General features: G+C 46.0%; 1 protein-coding gene across 1 annotated transcript; it reads left to right on the top strand.

Moving 5' to 3' along the window:
- Positions 1 to 26579, top strand: LOC149452638 (olfactory receptor 10A7-like). Its single transcript, XM_089689309.1, has 2 exons — positions 1 to 54; positions 25629 to 26579. Exons 1-2 carry the CDS (start codon positions 1 to 3, stop codon positions 26577 to 26579), a joined length of 1005 nt encoding a protein of 334 aa, XP_089545435.1.
- Positions 26580 to 27038: the final 459 nt, after the last annotated feature.

Here is a 27038-nt window from a genome sequence, read left to right on the forward strand (position 1 = left end):
ATGAGACTACATGATCAAAGTGCATCTTATATGGGTGAAAAGCACAAGGTGAAGGTAGGAAGGTTTATAATGCTTTTATAGTTTGACTTTTCTGGAATTTATCATGAGTGTGAATAAATGCCAATAAAAAGGGAGCCCTGAAAAGAAGAAAGTTAATTTTCAGTTTAAGTAAAAAGGGGACAATGTGCTTTGTTAGAGAGGCAAGGTTCCTACCACATGTTGAGGGTAAGTGGCTTGGTATGGTTCAGCAGGGGGGGCTTCATGCTTTTTGACACTTCCTTCCTTTGGCACCTAGGCTGCATGCTCAGCACAGAAGGATCTGGCATGCATTTTGAGAGGAACCCCACACTATCATTTGTACAGGGTCCCCAGTTACTACAGAATAAGTATTTATAAAAAAAATTGCTTTTGTTTGTTTGTAGACAAAGAGACTGGGGATTACTCTCAAAATCTTTACCAGACCCTTACTCAAGATAAGCTCACACAAAGATAAAAAATGCTCAGATATGGGTCTGAGATTTTATGAGGCCCCATGACATACTTGACCTCAAAGGTAAGAGTTGGATATGACTATTCAGGGGCCCAAAGCCATTTTGTTTCTTCAGTGCATGTGGCCTGGTTTGGTTTAGGGCTGCACACCCCCCCCCCCCAAACACACACACACACACTTTCCTGGCCATCCAGGAGGCATGCCAGGATAAGGGTCTGATATGGATTTTCAGAGAGACTCCTATCAAAAATAAAAAAAAAAACTCTACACCGAGTTCATGTTGATCATTAACCCCCCCCCCCCCCCGCAATCTCCTATTCTATAGAGAGAATAAATTCAGTTCCTCTAATCTTTCCTCATAGCTGATCTCCTCCATGCCTCTTATCAGTTTGGTTGCCCTTCTCTGTACTTTCTTCAGTTCCCCAATGTTTTTTTGTGAATTGGAGCCCAAAACTGAACTGCATATTCCAGATGAGGTATTACTAATGATTTATACCGGGGGAAATATCTCTCTCTCTCTGGAGTCTATACCTCTTTTAATACAAGAGAGGATTTTGCTCGCTTTAGAACCCGCAGCTTGGCATTGCTGCCATTATTAAGCTTGTGATCTACCAGAACTCCCAGATCCTTCTCCACCATTGATTCCCCCAGTTGTACCCCCTAGTATGTATGATGCATGCATATTCTTGACCCCCAAGTGCAGAACATTACATTTATCAACATTAAACCTCATTTGCCACATAGTTGTCCAATTACACAGAGCATTGAGGTCGGCTTGTAAGTTGGAGACATCCTGTAAGGACGTTATTCCCCGGCACAGCTTGGTGTCATCTGCAAAGACTGAAATGGGAATTTATAATCCCAGACCCTATATTGTTTATAAATATATTAAAAAGTAAGAGTCTCAACACTGAACCTTGGGGTACACCACTGACAACACTGAACCTTGGGGTACACCACTGACAACACTGAACCTTGGGGTACACCACTGACAACACTGAACCTTGGGGTACACCACTGACAACACTGAACCTTGGGGTACACCACTGACAGCACTGAACCTTGGGGTACACCACTGATGACCCCAGACCATTCAGAGTATGAATCATTAACCACTAGTCTCTGAATACCATCATTTTGCCAGTTTTCTATTAGCCATGTGTGGGGGAACTATGTAAAATGCTTTTGTAAAATTCAAGTATACCATGTCCACCGTTACCCCTCTGTCCCCAGCCAGTCCTTTTTCTAAGGTTTTGCTCACTTCCTCATAAAAAGAAATCAGATTTGTTTGACAACTCTGGAGACACCGTCCCATTGCGGAGGGCACGTGGCCTGGTAAGGCCCAGGGAGCTTGTGCTCAGATCGAGGATCTGGTAGGAATTTAGAGGTGACCCTATGCTTTTCCCCCTCATTTTTTGGGGGGTGGGGTTCCCTTTAAAAGTCCTAACAGGCCTAAAGGCTTTTAGGACAAACTCCATGCACTTAAAAAAAAAAAAAAAAATTATATATATATATATATATACTGTGAGGTTTTTCCTATCCTTCCTTCCAGACCTAAAAGGGTCTGGTATAGACAAGGGGGGGGCCCATTGATGTTTTTTTTCTTTTTAATGTTAGTCCTGCTGCAGCAGATCTATACATTGCACAGATGTGCAGCTTTGCAGGTAGTTTTAGTTTAAAGGGACCCCCCCCCCAGGCATGATATTTAAAGGAATGTTTAATTTTTTTTTTACTTTAAGCAGTGAAAAATTACTTCCCCTTTAAAAATGGTACTTTTTGAATTTTGTTTTCACTGATTCATGTCCCTCAGGGCAGTACACAAGTCCCCATACCCTTTTATGGCCAATGATCTGCATATATGCCTTCAAAATGGGCATTTTTGAATTTACAAATTTGAGTCCCATAGACTTGCATTATGTTCGATGTTCGCAGTAGAACTTTCTTTAGGTGCAAATGTCCTACCGCAAACTGAACAGGTGGGGTGTTCAGACCATCACTAATAGGCACCACATTGGAGTTACGCTAGTCCAGCAATACTTTCTCAGTCATTAAAGAGTCTCTAAATATTAGAAACAATGGTTTTGAAATGACAGAGCTTAATGCATCTGTGGGTGTATGCCATCCGGTCCAGGTGCTTTATTCACCTTTATTCTGTCTAAATATTTTTGGACCATATCAATTGTGAGCCAATGTGGATCATCTGGAGCTGTGTCAGTACCTCGCCCATTATGGACAAGAGCCCCCCCCATGCTCCTTTGCATACCTAGAGCTGAAGAAGGGATTTAATAAATCTGCCTTCTCCTTGTCCCCAGTCACCCCCTCTAGATTTTTCTGTAAAGGGCCTACATGCTCGGACCGGACCTTTCTACTCTTAATATATTTGAAAATGTTAGGGGAGGTTGTTCTATGTTCTTTTGAAATCTGTAGTTTTTTTTGAATTTTTGTAGTCCTAACTTCATTTTTACATATTCTGTTATATTCCTTGTAACAATTAACCTCTTGCCGTCCGCCTGCTGTTGATGAATGGCTGGGCGGTGGCACTCCAGGGGCGGGTTGCCTTTTCTAGCTGTGCGCGCTCCCTGGGAGTGTGCAGCACTGCGATCCGGTGCCCGCTGTGTCCTCCGGACACAGTGAAACACTGATCGTCAGACGGGACCTCTGTACGAGGTCCCGATCATGTGATTACTGATTGGCGAATCAGTAATCACATGCAAAGTAGTAAGCAAGATGTCACTTGTGACATCATTGCTTACTACGTGTGAAATCTGTGAATGATCACAGAGGTCACATGGTAGAAGGCTATTCACAACAGCCTTTTACCATGTGACAAGCTGTGACCAATCACAGCTCACACAGTAGTTCTCAATGACTGCAAGAATGCAGACAGAGAGAAAGAGAAATGATTGCTTTATATGGGTATAAAAGCAATCAGTGTAAAAAAAAAAAAAATCTTCATCACCCCCCACAAGTAGTACAGTTAGGGTGTACTGCTAGGGTGACAGTATGTAAAAATAAAAATAAAAAATCATATAAAAAAAATAAAATAAAAATGTAAAAAAAAATGTTTAAAAATTATAATTTTTGGTTATAAACTAATTTTGGATTTTTTTTTTTTACTAAAAAAATAACGGAATACATTTTGGCCAAGATTTATGATTAAATATTATTTATTTGTAAAATTTAAAAAAAAAAAACACTTTTTTTCAAAATTTTTGGACTTTTTCATTTACATAGTAAAAAAAATTAAAATCCCAGCGGTGAATAAATACCACCAAAAGAAAGCTTTATCTGTCTCAAAAAAATTGTAAAAAATTCATATGGGTACAGTATTGCATGACCGCGCAATTGTCATTCAAAGTGTGATAGCGTTGAAAGCTGAAAATTGCACTGGACAGAAAGGGGGTAAAAGTGTCCGGACAGGAAGTGGTTAAATGATGATAACATTCCTTCATTTTTATATTTTTTATAAGTTCTTTTCTTATTATCTATAGCTTTTTAACTTTGGTCATAAGCCACATAGGTTTGATTTTTATCCTTTTATGCTTATTGTCCGTGGGAATATATTTTGCAGTGAGTTGACATACAGTCTTTTTGAAGAATTCCCATTTTTGTTCTGTGTTCTTCAATGCTAATATTCCCTCCCGGTCTAAGTCTTGGAGAGCAGCTCTCAGCCTTGGGAAATTTGCTATGTTAAAGTTGAGTGTTTTTATCTTTCCAGTATTGTTCCAGCTTGTTGTTTCCAGCTAACAACAAATGAAATCATGTTATGGTCACTGCTAGAGATGAGCGAATCGAAGTATCCGAAGTGGAATTCGAGTCGAATATCTGAAAAATTTCGATTCGTGCCGAATCCGAAAAATAGCCTAATTCGGACGCGCGAATCGAAATTTTTCAGAAAATGGCGGCTGACATGTGCGGCGACGGAGCGGGGATGTCTGGGAAGGCGCGCAGACAAGGCGCGCTGACCCATAATGCATGCCTCAACTACATGTGATCGCATCAGCCTATCAGCAGCCAGCCAGCCAGCACTGTGTAATGGTCGAGCTATAAATAGCGGCCATTTTGGAATTCTTCATTTGCCTGCAGTTATTGAACAGAGGCAGACCGCTCTGTACTAGGGACAGGGACAGAGTTAGGGCCACAGAAACGATAATTGGGGACAGAGAAAAGTTACTTAGGGACAGAGAACCATTACTCAGGGACACAGACTTGTTAATGAGGGCCACAGAATCGTTATTTAGGGACAAAGAAACGCTAGTTAGGGCCACAGAATTCATAATCAGGGACAGACAGAATTGTTACTCAGTGCCAGAGAATTGTTACTTAGGGCCACAGAAACTTTAATTAGGGCCACAGAATTTTTACTCAGGGACAGACAGAATTGTTACTCAGGGACAGACAGAATTGTTACTGAGTGCCAGAGAATTGTTACTCAGGGCCACAGAAACTTTACTTAGGGCCACAGAATTTTTACTCAGGGACAGACAGAATTGTTACTGAGTGCCAGAGAATTGTTACTCAGGGACAGACAGAATTGTTACTGAGTGCCAGATAATTGTTACTTAGGGCCACAGAAACTTTACTTAGGGCCACAGAATTGTTACTCGCACAGACACAGAATTGTTACTCGCACAGACACAGAATTGTTACTGAAGGCCACAGAACTGTTACTTAGGGCCACAGAATTGTTACTCGCACAGACACAGAATTGTTACTCGCACAGACACAGAACTGTTACTGAGGGCCACAGAACTGTTACTTAGGGACAAAGAAACGCTAGTTAGGGCCACAGAATTGTTACTCAGGGACAGACAGAATTGTTACTGAGTGCCAGAGAATTGTTACTCAGGGACAGACAGAATTGTTACTGAGTGCCAGAGAATTGTTACTTAGGGCCACAGAAACTTTAATTAGGGCCACAGAATTTTTACTCAGGGACAGACAGAATTGTTACTCAGTGCCAGAGAATTGTTACTCAGGGACAGACAGAATTGTTACTGAGTGCCAGAGAATTGTTACTCAGGGCCACAGAAACTTTAATTAGGGCCACAGAATTTTTACTCAGGGACAGACAGAATTGTTACTGAGTGCCAGAGAATTGTTACTCAGGGACAGACAGAATTGTTACCGAGTGCCAGAGAATTGTTACTCAGGGACAGACAGAATTGTTACTGAGTGCCAGAGAATTGTTACTTAGGGCCACAGAAACTTTCATTAGGGCCACAGAATTTTTACTCAGGGACAGACAGAATTGTTACTGAGTGCCAGAGAATTGTTACTCAGGGACAGAGAGAATTGTTACTGAGTGCCAGAGAATTGTTACTTAGGGCCACAGAAACTTTAATTAGGCCCACAGAATTTTTACTCAGGGACAGACAGAATTGTTACTGAGTGCCAGAGAATTGTTACTCAGGGACAGACAGAATTGTTACCGAGTGCCAGAGAATTGTTACTCAGGGACAGACAGAATTGTTACTGAGTGCCAGAGAATTGTTACTTAGGGCCACAGAAACTTTAATTAGGGCCACAGAATTTTTACTCAGGGACAGACAGAATTGTTACGGAGTGCCAGAGAATTGTTACTCAGGGACAGACAGAATTGTTACAGAGTGCCAGAGAATTGTTACTCAGGGCCACAGAAACTTTACTTAGGGCCAGAGAATTTTTACTCAGGGACAGACAGAATTGTTACTGAGTGCCAGAGAATTGTTACTCAGGGACAGACAGAATTGTTACGGAGTGCCAGAGAATTGTTACTCAGGGACAGACAGAATTGTTACTGAGTGCCAGAGAATTGTTACTTAGGGCCACAGAAACTTTAATTAGGGCCACAGAATTTTTACTCAGGGACAGACAGAATTGTTACTGAGTGCCAGAGAATTGTTACTCAGGGACAGACAGAATTGTTACCGAGTGCCAGAGAATTGTTACTCAGGGCCCCAGAAACTTTACTTAGGGCCAGAGAATTTTTACTCAGGGACAGACAGAATTGTTACTGAGTGCCAGAGAATTGTTACTCAGGGACAGACAGAATTGTTACGGAGTGCCAGATAATTGTTACTCAGGGCCCCAGAAACTTTACTTAGGGCCACAGAATTTTTACTCAGGGACAGACAGAATTGTTACTGAGTGCCAGAGAATTGTTACTCAGGGACAGACAGAATTGTTACTGAGTGCCAGAGAATTGTTACTCAGGGACAGACAGAATTGTTACTGAGTGCCAGATAATTGTTACTCAGGGCCCCAGAAACTTTACTTAGGGCCACAGAATTTTTACTCAGGGACAGACAGAATTGTTACTGAGTGCCAGAGAATTGTTACTCAGGGACAGACAGAATTGTTACCGAGTGCCAGAGAATTGTTACTTAGGGCCACAGAAACTTGAATTAGGGCCACAGAATTTTTACTCAGGGACAGACAGAATTGTTACTGAGTGCCAGAGAATTGTTACTCAGGGACAGACAGAATTGTTACGGAGTGCCAGAGAATTGTTACTCAGGGACAGACAGAATTGTTACTGAGTGCCAGAGAATTGTTACTTAGGGCCACAGAAACTTTAATTAGGGCCACAGAATTTTTACTCAGGGACAGACAGAATTGTTACTGAGTGCCAGAGAATTGTTACTCAGGGACAGACAGAATTGTTACCGAGTGCCAGAGAATTGTTACTCAGGGACAGACAGAATTGTTACTGAGTGCCAGAGAATTGTTACTTAGGGCCACCGAAACTTTCATTAGGGCCACAGAATTTTTACTCAGGGACAGACAGAATTGTTACTGAGTGCCAGAGAATTGTTACTCAGGGACAGAGAGAATTGTTACTGAGTGCCAGAGAATTGTTACTTAGGGCCACAGAAACTTTAATTAGGCCCACAGAATTTTTACTCAGGGACAGACAGAATTGTTACTGAGTGCCAGAGAATTGTTACTCAGGGACAGACAGAATTGTTACCGAGTGCCAGAGAATTGTTACTCAGGGACAGACAGAATTGTTACTGAGTGCCAGAGAATTGTTACTTAGGGCCACAGAAACTTTAATTAGGGCCACAGAATTTTTACTCAGGGACAGACAGAATTGTTACGGAGTGCCAGAGAATTGTTACTCAGGGACAGACAGAATTGTTACGGAGTGCCAGAGAATTGTTACTCAGGGCCACAGAAACTTTACTTAGGGCCAGAGAATTTTTACTCAGGGACAGACAGAATTGATACTGAGTGCCAGAGAATTGTTACTCAGGGACAGACAGAATTGTTACGGAGTGCCAGAGAATTGTTACTCAGGGACAGACAGAATTGTTACTGAGTGCCAGAGAATTGTTACTTAGGGCCACAGAAACTTTAATTAGGGCCACAGAATTTTTACTCAGGGACAGACAGAATTGTTACTGAGTGCCAGAGAATTGTTACTCAGGGACAGACAGAATTGTTACCGAGTGCCAGAGAATTGTTACTCAGGGACAGACAGAATTGTTACTGAGTGCCAGAGAATTGTTACTTAGGGCCACAGAAACTTTAATTAGGGCCACAGAATTTTTACTCAGGGACAGACAGAATTGTTACTGAGTGCCAGAGAATTGTTACTCAGGGACAGACAGAATTGTTACGGAGTGCCAGAGAATTGTTACTCAGGGCCCCAGAAACTTTACTTAGGGCCAGAGAATTTTTACTCAGGGACAGACAGAATTGTTACTGAGTGCCAGAGAATTGTTACTCAGGGACAGACAGAATTGTTACGGAGTGCCAGATAATTGTTACTCAGGGCCCCAGAAACTTTACTTAGGGCCACAGAATTTTTACTCAGGGACAGACAGAATTGTTACTGAGTGCCAGAGAATTGTTACTCAGGGACAGACAGAATTGTTACTGAGTGCCAGAGAATTGTTACTCAGGGACAGACAGAATTGTTACTGAGTGCCAGATAATTGTTACTCAGGGCCCCAGAAACTTTACTTAGGGCCACAGAATTTTTACTCAGGGACAGACAGAATTGTTACTGAGTGCCAGAGAATTGTTACTCAGGGACAGACAGAATTGTTACTGAGTGCCAGAGAATTGTTACTTAGGGCCACAGAAACTTGAATTAGGGCCACAGAATTTTTACTCAGGGACAGACAGAATTGTTACTGAGTGCCAGAGAATTGTTACTCAGGGACAGACAGAATTGTTACGGAGTGCCAGAGAATTGTTACTCAGGGACAGACAGAATTGTTACTGAGTGCCAGAGAATTGTTACTTAGGGCCACAGAAACTTTAATTAGGGCCACAGAATTTTTACTCAGGGACAGACAGAATTGTTACTGAGTGCCAGAGAATTGTTACTCAGGGACAGACAGAATTGTTACCGAGTGCCAGAGAATTGTTACTCAGGGACAGACAGAATTGTTACTGAGTGCCAGAGAATTGTTACTTAGGGCCACAGAAACTTTAATTAGGGCCACAGAATTTTTACTCAGGGACAGACAGAATTGTTACGGAGTGCCAGAGAATTGTTACTCAGGGACAGACAGAATTGTTACGGAGTGCCAGAGAATTGTTACTCAGGGCCACAGAAACTTTACTTAGGGCCAGAGAATTTTTACTCAGGGACAGACAGAATTGTTACTGAGTGCCAGAGAATTGTTACTCAGGGACAGACAGAATTGTTACGGAGTGCCAGATAATTGTTACTCAGGGCCCCAGAAACTTTACTTAGGGCCACAGAATTTTTACTCAGGGACAGACAGAATTGTTACTGAGTGCCAGAGAATTGTTACTCAGGGACAGACAGAATTGTTACTGAGTGCCAGAGAATTGTTACTCAGGGACAGACAGAATTGTTACTGAGTGCCAGAGAATTGTTACTTAGGGCCACAGAAACTTTACTTAGGGCCACAGAATTGTTTCTCGCACAGACACAGAATTGTTACTCGCACAGACACAGAATTGTTACTGAGGGCCACAGAACTGTTACTTGGGGCCACAGAAACGTTAATCAGGGACACAGAATTGTTACTGAGGGCCACAGAACTGTTACTTAGGGCCACAGAATTGTTACTCGCACAGACACAGAATTGTTACTCAGGGACACAGAATTGTTACTCAGGGACACATAATCGTTTAATTAAAGAGTATGTCAGACAACATGCAGAGGAGTGGCAGAGGAGGCAATGTTTTAGGAGCGAGCAGACGTGGCAGCAGAGGAAGGGGTCGAGGCAGCACTATTCGCAGCCAGAGGCCAGTGCTCCCGGTGTCATCCAGCGGTCGTGTCTCCACCGACAACCCTGCCGTCGTCGATTGGTTGGCTCGGTCGTCTTCCTCTTCCCAGGTCACCTCTGACACCTACAGCCAACGGTCGGTGGGTACGTCAGACACAACCGTTAGTTGGCATGGCCCGGGACCAAGCCCACTGAAATCACGTGTCCTCTACCTGCCCCTGTCCTTTGGTGTTCCCTCACCAAGCGAAGTATCGCATGCTGTGGGCTCAGCCCCACTGTACAGTGAGGAAGAGCTAACAGAGGGCGGTCAGGAACGGGGGGAGACATCCGCCTTTTCAGCAGCCAGGCGAAGAAGTAGTGGCGAGGAGAGTGGCTCGGTAGCCGGTCTAGAGACAGGTCTGTCTCCTGACCCAGACGCAGCCGAGGGGGCTAGTAGTGAGGCGGAGACCCTACTTGATGATGAGGAGGTTGATCGCACTTGGCAGCCTCGTCGTCATCAGGCAATTTCTTCCGCATCATCAGGAGAAGAGGGTGGCAGCTTGGCAGCGAGCAAAACAGTCGGTGGGTTGCCCAGGAGACAGCAGCAGGGTCGCAGCAGTGTCAGTGGAGGCAAACGGCCACGGAGTAGAGCACCAGCTCCACTGCAGCCTACCACCACGGCCAGTAGTGGTGCCGGTGTGCACGGAGGAAGCAGCAGTCAGCCAGTGAGGAGTATCGGGGGCAAAGTTTCCTACTCGGCGGTGTGGCAATTTTTCGTCAAGCCGCCCGAGGAAGTAAACGTAGCCGTATGTCGACTATGTGGCCAGAAAGTCAAGCGTGGCCAGGGGGCCCATGTTGGGACTACAGCGTTGCGGCAGCATATGCAGCGTCGCCATTTGGTGGCCTGGGAAAACCGTGATAAAGATACGGTGGTTCTGCCCGCCCCAGCCCCCGCTCCATCACCCGCTCCGTTACTTGCTCCGTCACCCGACGTCAATCGCCCTCCATCAGCCAGTCAAGGCTCCAACACCTCTGCTGAGGGGAGTTGTCGCTCGTTGGCATCTTCCGCTCGTTCAGATGCTCCTTCTCCTGCTACTCCTCTTCACGGATTCCGTCAGCAGTCTTTCTTGGAATCCGTTTCCAAGAGACAACAGTTTGCGAGCACGCACCCGACGGTGCAAAAGCTGAACGTCCTCCTGTCCAAGTTGCTGGTGCTGCAGTCCCTCCCTTTCCAAGTGGTGGACTCAGCACCTTTCAGAGAAATGATGGCTTGTGCCGCGCCGCGGTGGAGAGTGCCAAGCCGTCATTTCTTCGCCAAAAAGGCAGTGCCAGCCCTGCATTCACATGTAGAAGACATGGTGGGCCAGTCTTTGAGCATGTCGGTCTCTGCCAAAGTGCACGGCAGCGCCGACGTGTGGAGCTGTAACTACGGTCAGGGACAGTACATGTCATTTACGGCCCACTGGGTGAACGTGGTGCCGTCACAGCCGCACCAGCAACTTGGACAGGTCACGCCGCTTTTGCCTCCACGTTTGCACGTCCTTGGTCCGGCAAAGATGTCCGCCTCTACCACCTCTTCTTCCGCCGTGTCCTCAGCCGCCACCCCCGTGCCAAGTCCCATTACCCGACCGGCATATCACATGTGCAGGGCGCAACGGTGTCACGCTGTTCTGCACCTGGTATGCCTTGGCGAACGTAGTCACACAGGGGAGGAACTTCTGAGTGTAATGAACAGAGAAATCGACAGATGGCTGTCTCCGCGCAAACTGAAAATCGGAACCATGTTGACCGACAACGGAAAGAACATGGTGTCTGCTCTGCGTCAAGGAAGGTTGTGCCATGCGCCATGCATGGCTCACGTGTTCAATCTGGTTGTCAAGCGGTTCTTAAAATCCACCATCCCACTGCAAGACATCCTTAAAATGTCACGTAAACTGTGCATGCATTTCAGCCATTCCTACACCGCAAAGAACACCCTCATTGAGCTGCAGCGGCAGAACGGAATTCCACAGCATCGCCTGATCTGCGACGTTGCAACAAGGTGGAATTCAACACTACACATGTTAGACCGCCTTTACGAACAGCGAAAGGCCATCACCGATTTCCTGATGTTACAAGCGGATAAAGGTACTCCCCTGTGTAACTTAGATGTCAGCCATTGGCAGCTCATGCGTGACACCTGCCGCTTGCTCAGGCCCTTTGAGGAGGCCACGCTATTCGTGAGTCGGCAGGACTATGGGATGAACGACGTCATTCCTCTGTTGCACGTCCTTGAACAAATGCTGTTAACAATGGCTGGTCAGGGTGCGGTAGACGTGGCGCACAGATCTCAACGCCACATGACCCCTGTGGGGGCAGGACAGGAAGAAGAGGAGGAGGTAGAGGAGGACATTTGTGCTCAGGAATTATTGAGTGAAATGGGTGGTTTTTCCACTCAGCGGACAGGAGTGGAGGAGCAGGAGCATCTGGTAGAGGAGGAGGAGGAGGAGGAGACAGAGGACCCAGACGCACCGTGGCAGTATGCTGTGGAGATGGAGGCAGGGAGTCCCTCGCATTCCTTGGCACAAATGGCCCATAGCATGCTCGGTTGCTTGCGTAGCGACAGCCGAATAATAACCATCAGACAGAGGGATGACTTTTGGCTGTCCACCTTGTTGGACCCTCGCTACCGTTCCAAAATGGTGGCCTTTTTCACACCTGCTGAGAGGGAGGCCAAAATAACGTACTATAAAAACCACCTATGTAGTCAGTTGGTCTCTGCCTTTGTGCGCCAACGTCCATCCTCAGACACTGTGGGCCCTGTGCGCTCGCGTTCCGCTGCCATGGCAGCAGGGGAGGGGTGGGGTGGTAGGAGCAGTGGCAGCTCCACCAGCAGCAGCTGCCTCAGTCTGCAGTCGATGATGAGTAGCTTTCTTCACCAGCGCAGTGAGGAAACTACTAACCAGCCGCAGCAGCAGCAGCAGCATCAGGTGGACCTGGAGCAGGACCTCAAACAACAGGCTTGGGCCTACTTGGACAGCACCCTGCCAACCGAGGTAGACAATCCCCTTGACTACTGGGCAACGAAACTTGACCTTTGGCCCCAACTAGCTGAATTTGCCCTTGAAAGGCTGTCATGCCCAGCCAGTAGCGTGGCATCGGAGCGCGTGTTTAGTGCGGCAGGAGGTATTGTAACTCCGCGGAGGACACGACTGTCCACCCAAAGTGTGGAGAGACTCACGTTTGTGAAAATGAATCAGGCGTGGATTAGTCTGGATTTCAAACCACCAGTTCCTGACACAACTGACTAAATCCGCCATGAATCATGCCTCAAACATGTGCCACTTTGAGGTCTCCTCACACACTGCTGGTGTGTAGAATTTTTTGACATAGGGTGCTGGCAGATTATGGGCCTCCCATTGCTGCTGCCAGGCCCCTAATCTGCCATAGGCCCCTATATACCGCTTCCTCATGCTGCTGCCAGGTCCAGAGTCTCTCATGGGTCCCTGTACGGCCTCCCATTGCTGCTGTCTCCATCGCCACACTCTGCCATGTGCCACTTTCAGGTCTCCTCACACTGCTGGTGTGTTGAATTTTTTGACATAGGGTGCTGGCAGATTAAGGGCCTCCCATAGCTGCTGCCAGGCCCCTAATCTGCCATAGGCCCCTATATACCGCCTCCTCATGCTGCTGCCAGGTCCAGAGTCTCTCATGCCATGTGCCACTTTCAGGTCTCCTCACACACTGCTGGTGTGTAGAATTTTTTGACATAGGGTGCTGGCAGATTAAGGGCCTCCCATAGCTGCTGCCAGGCCCCTAATCTGCCATAGGCCCCTATATACCGCTTCCTCATGCTGCTGCCAGGTCCAGAGTCTGTCATGGGTCCCTGTACGGCCTCCCATTGCTGCTGTCTCCATCGCCACACTCTGCCATGTGCCACTTTCAGGTCTCCTCACACACTGCTGGTGTGTAGAATTTTTTGACATAGGGTGCTGGCAGATTATGGGCCTCCCATTGCTGCTGCCAGGCCCCTAATCTGCCATAGGCCCCTATATACCGCTTCCTCATGCTGCTGCCAGGTCCAGAGTCTCTCATGGGTCCCTGTACGGCCTCCCATTGCTGCTGTCTCCATCGCCACACTCTGCCATGTGCCACTTTCAGGTCTCCTCACACTGCTGGTGTGTTGAATTTTTTGACATAGGGTGCTGGCAGATTAAGGGCCTCCCATAGCTGCTGCCAGGCCCCTAATCTGCCATAGGCCCCTATATACCGCCTCCTCATGCTGCTGCCAGGTCCAGAGTCTGTCATGGGTCCCTGTACGGCCTCCCATTGCTGCTGTCTCCATCGCCACACTCTGCCATGTGCCACTTTCAGGTCTCCTCACACACTGCTGGTGTGTAGAATTTTTTGACATAGGGTGCTGGCAGATTATGGGCCTCCCATTGCTGCTGCCAGGCCCCTAATCTGCCATAGGCCCCTATATACCGCTTCCTCATGCTGCTGCCAGGTCCAGAGTCTCTCATGCCATGTGCCACTTTCAGGTCTCCTCACACACTGCTGGTGTGTAGAATTTTTTGACATAGGGTGCTGGCAGATTATGGGCCTCCCATAGCTGCTGCCAGGCCCCTAATCTGCCATGGGCCCCTATATACCGCCTCCTCATGCTGCTGCCAGGTCCAGAGTCTGTCATGGGTCCCTGTACGGCCTCCCATTGCTGCTGTCTCCATCGCCACACTCTGCCATGTGCCACTTTCAGGTCTCCTCACACTGCTGGTGTGTTGAATTTTTTGACATAGGGTGCTGGCAGATTAAGGGCCTCCCATAGCTGCTGCCAGGCCCCTAATCTGCCATAGGCCCCTATATACCGCCTCCTCATGCTGCTGCCAGGTCCAGAGTCTCTCATGCCATGTGCCACTTTCAGGTCTCCTCACACACTGCTGGTGTGTAGAATTTTTTGACATAGGGTGCTGGCAGATTAAGGGCCTCCCATAGCTGCTGCCAGGCCCCTAATCTGCCATAGGCCCCTATATACCGCTTCCTCATGCTGCTGCCAGGTCCAGAGTCTGTCATGGGTCCCTGTACGGCCTCCCATTGCTGCTGTCTCCATCGCCACACTCTGCCATGTGCCACTTTCAGGTCTCCTCACACTGCTGGTGTGTTGAATTTTTTGACATAGGGTGCTGGCAGATTATGGGCCTCCTATAGCTGCTGCCAGGCCCCTAATCTGCCATGGGCCCCTATATACCGCCTCCTCATGCTGCTGCCAGGTCCAGAGTCTGTCATGGGTCCCTGTACGGCCTCCCATTGCTGCTGTCTCCATCGCCACACTCTGCCATGTGCCACTTTCAGGTCTCCTCACACACTGCTGGTGTGTAGAATTTTTTGACATAGGGTGCTGGCAGATTAAGGGCCTCCCATAGCTGCTGCCAGGCCCCTAATCTGCCATAGGCCCCTATATACCGCCTCCTCATGTTGCTGCCAGGTCCAGAGTCTGTCATGGGTCCCTGTACGGCCTCCCATTGCTGCTGTCTCCATCGCCACACTCTGCCATGTGCCACTTTCAGGTCTCCTCACACACTGCTGGTGTGTAGAATTTTTTGACATAGGGTGCTGGCAGATTAAGGGCCTCCCATAGCTGCTGCCAGGCCCCTAATCTGCCATAGGCCCCTATATACCGCCTCCTCATGCTGCTGCCAGGTCCAGAGTCTGTCATGGGTCCCTGTACGGCCTCCCATTGCTGCTGTCTCCATCGCCACACTCTGCCATGTGCCACTTTCAGGTCTCCTCACACACTGCTGGTGTGTTGAATTTTTTGACATAGGGTGCTGGCAGATTATGGGCCTCCTATAGCTGCTGCCAGGCCCCTAATCTGCCATAGGCCCCTATATACCGCTTCCTCATGCTGCTGCCAGGTCCAGAGTCTCTCATGCCATGTGCCACTTTCAGGTCTCCTCACACTGCTGGTGTGTAGAATTTGTTTGACATAGGGTGCTGGCAGATTATGGGCCTCCTATAGCTGCTGCCAGGCCCCTAATCTGCCATAGGCCCCTATATACCGCCTCCTCATGCTGCTGCCAGGTCCAGAGTCTGTCATGGGTCCCTGTACGGCCTCCCATTGCTGCTGTCTCCATCGCCACACTCTGCCATGTGCCACTTTCAGGTCTCCTCACACACTGCTGGTGTGTAGAATTTTTTGACATAGGGTGCTGGCAGATTACGGGCCTCCCATAGCTGCTGCCAGGCCCCTAATCTGCCATGGGCCCCTATACCGACTCCTCATGCTGTGACGTTGCAACAAGGTGGAATTCAACCCTACATATGTTAGACCGCCTTTACGAACAGCAAAAGGCCATCACAGATTTCCTGATGTTAAAAGCGGATAAAGGTATTCCCTGTGTAACTTAGATGTCAGCCATTGGCAGCTCATGCGTGACACCTGCGCTTGCTCAGGCCCTTTGAGGAGGCCACGCTATTCGTGAGTCGGCAGGACTATGGGATGAACGACGTCATTCCTCTGTTGCACGTCCTGGAACAAATGCTGTTAACAATGGCTGGTCAGGGTGCGGTAGACGTGGCGCACAGATCTCAACGCCACATGACCCCTGTGGGGGCAGGACAGGAAGAAGAGGAGGAGGTAGAGGAGGACATTGGTGCTCAGGAATTATTGAGTGAAATGGGTGGTTTTTCCACTCAGCGGACAGGAGTGGAGGAGCAGGAGCATCTGGTAGAGGAGGAGGAGGAGGAGGAGACAGAGGACCCAGACGCACCGTGGCAGTATGCTGTGGAGATGGAGGCAGGGAGTCCCTCGCATTCCTTGGCACAAATGGCCCATAGCATGCTCGGTTGCTTGCGTAGCGACAGCCGAATAATAACCATCAGACAGAGGGATGACTTTTGGCTGTCCACCTTGTTGGACCCTCGCTACCGTTCCAAAATGGTGGCCTTTTTCACACCTGCTGAGAGGGAGGCCAAAATAACGTACTATAAAAACCACCTATGTAGTCAGCTGGTCTCTGCCTGTCTGCGCCAACGTCCATCCTCAGACACTGTGGGCCCTGTGCGCTCGCGTTCCGCTGCGATGGCAGCAGGGGAGGGGTGGGGTGGTAGGAGCAGTGGCAGCTCCACCAGCAGCGGCTGCCTCAGTCTGCAGTCGATGATGAGTAGCTTTCTTCACCAGCGCAGTGAGGAAACTACTAACCAGCCGCAGCAGCAGCAGCAGCAGCAGCATCAGGTGGACCTGGAGCAGGACCTCAAACAACAGGCTTAGGCCTACTTGGACAGCACCCTGCCAACCGAGGTAGACAATTCCCTTGACTACTGGGCAACGAAACTTGACCTTTGGCCCCAACTAGCTGAATTTGCCCTTGAAAGGCTGTCATGCCCGGCCAGTAGCGTGGCATCGGAGCGCGTGTTTAGTGCGGCAGGAGGTATTGCAACTCCGCGGAGGACACGACTGTCCACCCAAAGTGTGGAGAGACTGACGTTTGTGAAAATGAATCAGGCGTGGATTAGTCTGGATTTCAAACCACCAGTTCCTGACACAACTGACTAAATCCGCCATGAATCATGCCCCAAACATGTGCCACTTTCAGGTCTCCTCACACTGCTGGTGTGTTCCATTTTTTGTCATAGGGTGCTGGCAGATTACGGGCCTCCCATAGCTGCTGCCAGGCCCCTAATCTGCCATGGGCCCCTATACCGCCTCCTCATGCTGCTGCCAAGTCCAGAGTCTCTCATGGGTCCCTGTACGGCCTCCCATTGCTGCTGTCTCCATCGCCACACTCTGCCATGTGCCACTTTCAGGTCTCCTCACACTGCTGGTGTATTCCATTTTTTGTCATAGGGTGCTGGCAGATTACGGGCTTCCCATAGCTGCTGCCAGGCCCCTAATCTGCCATGGGCCCCTATACCGCCTCCTCATGCTGCTGCCAGGTCCAGAGTGTGTCATGGGTCCCTGTACGGCCTCCCATTGCTGCTGTCTCCATCGCCACACTCTGCCATGTGCCACTTTCAGGTCTCCTCACACTGCTGGTGGGTTCCATTTTTTGTCATAGGGTGCTGGCAGATTACGGGCCTCCCATAGCTGCTGCCAGGCCCCTAATCTGCCATGGGCCCCCGTACCGACTCCTCATGCTGCTGCCAGGCCCGTAATCTGTCATGGGCCCCTGTTGTCGCTTGTTGGCATGTTCCGCTCGTTCAGATGCTCCTTCTCCTGCTACTCCTCTTCACGGATTCCGTCAGCAGTCTTTCTTGGAATCCGTTTCCAAGAGACAACAGTTTGCGAGCACGCACCAGACGGTGCAGAAACTGAACGTCCTCCTGTCCAAGTTGCTGCTGCCAGGCTTGTAATCTGTCATGCGCCCCTGTACCGCCTCCTCATGCTGCTGCCAGGTCCAGAGTGTGTCATGGGCCCCCGTACCGACTCCAAATGCTGCTGCCAGGCCCGTAATCTGTCATGGGCCCCTGTACCGCCTCCCCATGCTGCTGCCAGGTCCAGATTGTGTCATGGGTCCCTGTACGGCCTCCCATTGCTGCTGCCAGGCCTGTAATCTGCCATGGGCCCCCCTACCGACTCCTCATGCTGCTGCCAGGCCCGTAATCTGCCATGGGCCCCTGTACCGCCTCCTCATGCTGCTGCCAGGTCCAGAGTGTGTCATGGGTCCCTGTACGGCCTCCCATTGCTGCTGTCTCTATCGCCACACTCTGCCATGTGCCACTTTCAGGTCTCCTCACACTGCTGGTGGTTTCCATTTTTGTCATAGGGTGCTGCATGGCCTCCCATTGCTGCTGCCTCCACCGCCACACTGTGGCTCCACACTCTGGTTTTGGCCCCGTGACTGGCCAAATGAGTGAAGTGTGCGGTGATTCTAAGATCGACGGCACTCATCTGCATGTCATACTGCCTGACAGTATTATTTCTCTTCCCCAGCAGACTCCAAGGGCATTTAAATTAAAGGTACAGTGTTCAGCACTAATATTAAGTCTCTCTGAAGCCTAGAAACACCCTTTTTTAAGTTAAATTCACAGCGAATATATTCGACTCGAATCAAATTTTTTCTACGAATTCGCCGAATCAGTCGAATCGAATTTTTGAATACTTCGCTCATCTCTAGTCACTGCTACCCAGATGTTCTTTTATACGGACATTCGTAATAAGCTCTGCATGGTCTGAGATGACCAGGCCCAGCAAAGCATCATTCTTGATGTGATAGAGGAGTGCAGCACTCTAAATTCAACCAATATAATGCAAATTATAAAATTACGTAAAGTGCCAAGTGCATGTGAATCCAAAAATGATATAAGATAAATACGATAGTATGCATAAAATGCACTTATGTGCGATCAAATAAATAAATGAATAAAAGGATAAATATCAATAAACAATAAATAAATATATAAATAAAAAATGTCCAATATGAGTTGCGAATTGTCCTTAAGTGCGGAATAAATCCTGTGTTTATAACAAGGAATTCTGTAATTCTTCCAATAAAGGTATATCTCATGTGACCAATAATTCTGTGAATTGTGGAAAGTGGTAAAAATGCACACTCACCAGATGCACATTTAAAATATGCAGTGTATAATGTATGATGAAATCTGCCAGAGGTACCCTTTAAGGTGGAATGGATGTACAGCCTGATAAGGATATCTCTCCTCTGGATACTGGGGCTGCTTTACAGCTTGATGTCACATGGGATTCTGCGGATTTAATTGCGATCCCCGGTGACACCACTCTCTCTTCTCAGGGCTGGGCAGGAACAGGCACAGCTGCCGGACTACATTAGCGCCAGTCAGTGCCACCTATCAGTGCCATGTATCAGTGCTGCCTTTCAGTGCCCATCAGTGATGCATGTCAATGCCCATCAGTGCTGCCAATCAGTGCCACCTATCAGTGCCAGTCAGTGCTGCCTATCAGTGCGCATCAGTGCCACCTATCAGTGCCATTCAGTGCTGCCTATCAGTGCGCATCGGTGCCACCTATCAGTGCCAGTCAGTGCCACCTATCAGTGTGCATCATTGCCGCCTATCAGTGCCACCTAACACTGCCAGTCAGTGCCGCCTATCAGTGCCATGTATCAGCGCTGCCTTTCAATGCCCATCAGTAATGCCTGTCAATGCCCATCAGTGCCACCTACCAGTGCCTCCTCATCAGTGCCCATCAGTGCCACCTATTTCATATGAGTAAAGTGTTGCATGACCGCGCAATTGTCATTCAAAGTGTGAGAGTGCTGAAAGTTGAAAATTGGCCTGGGCAGGAAGGGGGTATAGGGGGCCTGTAGGCTAGGGGTTACATGGTGTTGCCTCAGAAGGGGGGTAGTCTTATACAACGAGTATAGCCCAAAACCTATGTTTTAACTGGAAAATTAGGGGGTCGTCTTATACACCCAGTTGCCTTATACGCCGGAAAAAATGGTACATCCATAGACAGTTCCACCTATAATGCTTCAGCCTCACCACACTCTCCATCATCTAGGTCCTCTTTCACACTCGCTCTGAGATCACTTCTCACATAGAGACAGACCCCACCACTTTGACTTTCTGCCTAAACAGGGGTAGTAGCCAGAACAGAGGGGTGGGTTTGACGTAAAACTGAAGATGAATAAGGTGTAGGGTCAGAGGTCAAATGTAGAAGAGAATCACTGATGTCTTGTGTGTCGGGCCGGGTCCCCAGAGTCTAGTGAACTTCCCTATACACCCTCTTGCCTCCTAAGTTAGCTCATAAAATGGGAGGTTCTGAATAATTACATTTGAACGCATTCTCACTTTACAGCTTTCCTTTTTGTATGTTTGTTTGTATTCCATAAATCACTTTTTTTTTTTCAATAATTTGATTATGTACAAATAATAAATAGCTCTTAACAGATCTCCCTATAGAGCTTCCTAATTGGCCCTCTAAAGATTTGATGATACTAAAAAAATTACAACATCTTCCTGGAGGATTCATTTGTTTGTTATATAAACCAGTCATTCTAGAAGTGCGTAAAATATACTATTTTATAAAAATTTTGACAGTGTCAGCCATGGAGAAGAAAACCAGGGTAAAATGTTATCTGTTTTCTTTACTAATAGTATATTTTTATTGTATGTTTATTATAGTATTATTCCTTGCTTTCTGTAATTATTGTTTTCATGTCATATTGGATATTTCTTTGGTAATTATATTATCCTGAGCTATTAATTTTGGGAATCAAATCTCATATTTTTACTTTAAGTTAGCTTTCAGAAAGCCCCATTCCTCAGTTCTCAAGGATGAGAATTGGAGACATCTAGGGTGAATTTCAGTAAGTCTACTTCTAATAATTAGAAAGAAAGGAATCATTTATCCTAGACCATGCTGAGATTGAGTACTTAGTCAGCTTCAAGATATAATTTATCAAAATCAAACTGGATATATGAAGTGGGAAACTTAAAAAAGGTACAGTTTAGTCTTAAGTAAATTGCCACAGATTTTTAATGTTTCATTCAACACACACATATATATATATATATATATATATATATATATATATATATATATACACATTACATTGCATGCATTATTTATATATATATATATACAAGGCCCCAATTCCAAAAAAGCTGTAATGCTGTGTAAAATCTACACAAACGCAGAATGCAATGATTTTCAAATCCCATAAAGTTGATCCAGGGAATATCTGATTGCCTCTCGGGAGATCAGGAAGGAACTTTTTACCCTGCAGGAGCAAATTGGATCGTGCTTTGTTGGGGTTTTTGCCTTCCTCTGGATCATCTGTGGGTGTAGAATTATAACTTTTTTTTTATGGTTGAACTAGATGGACTTTTGTTTTTTTTTCAGCCAGACTAACTATGTGACTATATACAGTCAGGTCCATAAATATTGGGACATCGACACAATTCTAACATTTTTGTCTCTATACACCACCACAATGGATTTGAAATGAAACGAACAAGATGTGCTTTAACTGCAGACTGTCAGCTTTAATTTGAGGGTATTTACATCCAAATCAGGTGAACGGTGTAGGAATTACAACAGTTTGCATATGTGCCTCCCACTTGTTAAGGGACCAAAAGTAATGGGACAATTGGCTTCTCAGCTGTTCCATGGCCAGGTGTGTGTTATTCCCTCATTATCCCAATTACAATGAGCATATAAAAGGTCCAGAGTTCATTTCAAGTGTGCTATTTGCATTTGGAATCTGTTGCTGTCAACTCTCAAGATGAGATCCAAAGAGCTGTCACTATCAGTGAAGCAAGCCATCATTAGGCTGAAAAAACAAAACAAACCCATCAGAGAGATAGCAAAAACATTAGGCGTGGCCAAAACAACTGTTTGGAACATTCTTGAAAAGAAGGAACGCACCGGTGAGCTCAGCAACACCAAAAGACCCGGAAGACCACGGAAAACAACTGTGGTGGTTGACCGAAGAATTCTTTCCCTGGTGAAGAAAACACCCTTCACAACAGTTGGCCAGATCAAGAACACTCTCCAGGAGGTAGGTGTATGTGTGTCAAAGTCACCAATCAAGAGAAGACTTCACCAGAGTGAATACACAGGGTTCACCACAAGATGTAAACCATTGGTGAGCCTCAAAAACAGGAAGGCCAGATTAGAGTTTGCCAAACGACATGTAAAAAAGCCTTCACAGTTCTGGAACAACATCCTATGGACAGATGAGACCAACATCAACTTGTACCAGAGTGATGGGAAGAGAAGAGTATGGAGAAGGAAAGGAACTGCTCATGATCCTAAGCATACCACCTCATCAGTGAAGCATGGTGGTGGTAGTGTCATGGCGTGGGCATGTATGGCTGCCAATGGAACTGCTTCTCTTGTATTTATTGATGATGTGACTGCTGACAGAAGCAGCCGGATGAATTGTGAAGTGTTTCGGGAATATTATCTGCTCATATTCAGCCAAATGCTTCAGAACTCATTGGACGCTTCACAGTGCAGATGGACAATGACCCAAAGCAGACTGCAAAAGCAACCAAAGAGTTTTTTAAGGGAAAGAAGTGGAATGTTATGCAATGGCCAAGTAAATCACCTGACCTGAATCCGATTGAGCATGCATTTCACTTGCTGAAGACAAAACTGAAGGGCAAATGCCCCAAGAACAAGCAGAAACTGAAGACAGTTGCAGTAGAGGCCTGGCAGAGCATCACCAGGGATGAAACCCAGCGTCTGGTGATGTCTATGCGTTCCAGACTTCAGGCTGTAATTGACTGCAAAGGATTTGCAACCAAGTATTAAAAAGTGAAAGTTTGATTTATGATTAATATTCTGTCCCATTACTTTTGGTCCTTTAACAAGTGGGAGGCACATAAGCAAACTGTTGTAATTCCTACACCGTTCACCTTATTTGGATGTAAATACCCTCAAATTAAAGCTGACATTCTGCAGTTAAAGCACATCTTGTTTGTTTCATTTCAAATCCATTGTGGTGGTGTATAGAGCCAAAAATGTTAGAATTGTGTAGATGTCCCAATATTTATGGACCTGACTGTATATATGGGGAGAGAGAGAGAGAGAGGGATACTATGTTTTCTATTTATTTATCTGTTTGTTTGTTTGTTTGTTTATTTATTCTCTTTACATGGTATTTTATTTTGTACATGGTGATACTAAAGAAGTTAACAGTGTTACTGTTTATATACACTATATTACCAAAAGTATTGGGCCACCTGCCTTCACACGCAATGGCCTCCCAGTCTTAGTCCGTAGGGTTCAATATTGAGTTGGCCCCGCCCTTTGCAGCTATAAAAGCTTCAACTCTTCTGGGAAGGCCGTCCACAAGGTTTAGGAGGGTGTCTATGGGAAGGTTTGACCATTGTACCAGAAGCACATTTGTGAGGTCAGGCACTGATATCAGATGAGAAGGCCTGGCTCGCAGTCTCCACTCTAATTCATCCCAAAAGTGTTCTATCAGGTTGAGGTCAGGATCCTCCACCCCAAACTCGTCCATGTCTTTATGGACCTTGCTTTGTGCACTGGTGCGCAGTCATGTTAGAACAGGAAGGGGCCATCTCCAAACTCCTCCCTCAAAGTTGGGAGCATGAAATTGTCCAAAATGTCTTGGTATGCTGACGCCTTAAGAGTTCCCTTTGCTGGAACTAGGGGGCCAAGCCCAACCCCAGAAAAAAAACCCCACACCATAATCCCCCCTCCACCAAACTTTACACTTGGCACAATGCAGTCAGGCAAGTACTGTTCTCCTGGCAACTGCCAAACCCAGACACGTCCATCGGATTACCAGACAGAGAAGCATGATTCGTCACTTCAGAGAACACATCTTTAGCTATTGAACCTGCAGACAGTTGGCGACTTCTGCGCACTGTATGCTCTTTCATTTTACGTGGCCTACCACTTCATGGCTGAGTTGCTGTTGTTCCCAGTTGCTTCCACTTTGTTATAATCCCACTAACAGTTGAGCGTGGAATATTTAGTAGCCAGGAAATGTCACGGATGGACTTATTGCCCAGGTGACCACCTATCACGTGACCACCTATCACGTGACCACGCTTGGAGTCACTGAGCTCCTGAGAGCGACCCATTCTTTCACAAATGTTTGTAGAAGCAGTCTGCACCTGAATCCAATGATTTGGAAGACTGGTCCAATACTTTTGTCAATATAGTGTGTATATATCAGGCACTGCCCGAGGGCCCAGGGTCAGTAGGGGGCCCCATGAAATGCCCCTGGTACCTTTTTTATAGGCATTTTTGAGTGTGGGCAAGGACACGGGGCCCCATGATCTCTTATTGCCCGGGGGCCCATGAGTTGTCAGTCTGCACCTGGTGTATATGAATATACAGTATATGAGGGAAAAGAGAGAGCACAACAAGTTATACCACATGAAGAGAAATGCATACCATGTGAAACCTAATAATATATAAAAAAAGTTGTCTTATTTACACTCATACTAGACTACACATTAACCCCATTCAGTGTGAGTCAGTATTCATTATTATTTTTTATTATTATTATACAGTATTTATAAAGCGCCAATGGTTCGCTCAGCGCTGTAGATTACAAAGGGGGACAGAACATGTGACAGAACAATACCAATACAATGCAAAACATGAGGGGATTGAGGGCCCTGCTCTTTCAAGCTTACAATCTAGGAGGGAGGGAATGGTGGTACAGGAGGAGATAGCTGTGGGGGATGGAGTGGTAGGAGGAGTGGAGGAGGTCGGCAAGTTAGCAGGGGGTGGGGTAGGCTTCCCTGAAGAGGTGGGTTTTCAGGGTGCGCCTAAATGAGAGGAGAGTAGGTGATAATCTGATGGGTTGGGGCAGGGAGTTCCAGAGGATGGGTGACACCCTGGAGAAGTCCTGGAGGCGGGCATGGGAGGAGGAGACCAGGGAACTAGAGAGAAGGAGGTCTTGTGAGGAGCGGAGTGTGCGTGCCGGGCAGTACTTGGATATTAGGTCGGTGATGTAGTTCGGAGCAGAAATACAAAACTTATGCATTGAAAATATCAAATAGGACAAATGCATAAGATCAAGTTATTTACAGCAGTTACTTGAGGTTTTTGTGCATTACAATGTTTTATAGACAATTAATGACACTAATAAAATGTAACATACTGTATGTCTCAAGTACCCAATGCAGATAACAGTTGGCAGCTCAGTTTGCACAGCTCATGTGGCACATCCTTGTATATACAGATATTTTCAGATCTTTATACGACTCACAAGGTGCTGGACCCTTCCATGATTGCTGCCTGAAACTGACAAATGCTCACAGCCATACGCTTTGCTTCCATACTTTTTCCAAAGAAGATTTAAAGTTTGGGTATACTCACAGTCATATTAACCCCACAAGAGTCTGCCCAGTGAATCTCTTAAATTCATACTCCTATTGTATAAACGTATTTCACATAAATAAAGAAGTCTCTTGGAAAAAAAAGTTTGCTAGAATGCATTAAGTAACCTGGTGCATGTAATTGTCTACAATTGGCTTTTAATGATCCAATAAACACCTAGATAACATTTTTTTACTTTCAGTATTTTATTACTGTAGAGTATACAAATAACCAGACCTTCATTACTGAAGTCATCATCTTGGGATTTCATAGCTCCAAAGAAATCAGCATTTTTATTTTCATTCTTCTCTTCATGGTTTACCTTTTGACTCTTGTTGGAAACCTTCTGATCATCACACTGGTGGTCTACAGCAAGACCCTTCAAACCCCCATGTACTTCTTCCTTGCTCAACTCTCCTTATGTGATATTATGATAACCACAGATATTGCCCCAAATGTGCTTCATGTTTTACTTAATAAAGGTGCAACAATGTCCTTCACAAACTGTATTTTCCAGCAATATATTTTTGTAGTGATGGAATGTACTGAATGTCTTCTTCTGACAGTGATGTCTTATGACCGATATTTGGCCATCTGTAACCCTTTGCATTATACTACTATAATGAATGAGTTGTTTTGCACAAAACTTACCATCTTTTCCTGGTTGTTTAGCATTTTTTCCATGATGGTCGCTACAATTATGATAACAGGTCTTGATTTTTGTGGGCCAAATATAATTGACCATTTCTTCTGTGATGTGTCACCAGTGTTAAAGCTTTCCTGTTCAGATATATTCTGGGTTCAGTTAGATATAATATTGAATAGCGCACCTTTTATTTTCTTACCTTTCCTAACCATTATGATATCATACATTTATATTATTTTTGCCATATTACAAATCCCATCCAACACTGGAAGGCAGAAGACTTTCTCCACCTGCAGCTCTCATTTGACGGTGGTTTGTATATTCTATGTAACACTGATTGTTATTTATGACCTTCCAACAAGTGGACAATCATTGACTATAAGCAAATTCATATCACTGTTCTATACAGCGGGGACACCACTGATGAATCCCATTATTTACAGCTTGAGAAATAGAGACATAAAGATTGCTTTTGCTACGTTAATAAATGGTATTATTCATGTGTAGGAAAGATGGCCATTGACTCTACTCTTTAATATTTTTTTTATACTTTGATTACTTTTTATTTCCAAGAATAAATGCACTTCCATAAAGATATTGCAAGGATGACTGTCTTTTATTGTGCAGCAGCACATTAGTAAAGACATCAAAGCAGTATGTGAAGACAGGTTGTGCACATTTGAAAGCTAACACAAACAGAAATGTTAAAAAATGTTAACAAATTGAAAAACCATCAAATATTTCATATTTCAACAAAATATCATTCTATTCTGTATCCTAAAGTGAGTCACCAAAGTTGAACACATCTAAAATACACAATCTACCGTATTTTTCGCCATATAAGACGCTCCGGAATATAAGACACACCCAATTTTAAAGGAGGAAAATCTAGAAAAAAAAGATTCTGAACCCAATACTGTAGTAAAATATTTTATATCAACTGTATAAAGTTAACAGCAGTTTAAG

The sequence above is a fragment of the Staurois parvus genome, unplaced genomic scaffold (genome assembly GCF_062004578.1).
Source record: "Staurois parvus isolate SC_StPar_1 unplaced genomic scaffold, SC_StPar_1.0 ptg000470l, whole genome shotgun sequence".
NCBI lineage: Eukaryota > Metazoa > Chordata > Amphibia > Anura > Ranidae > Staurois > Staurois parvus.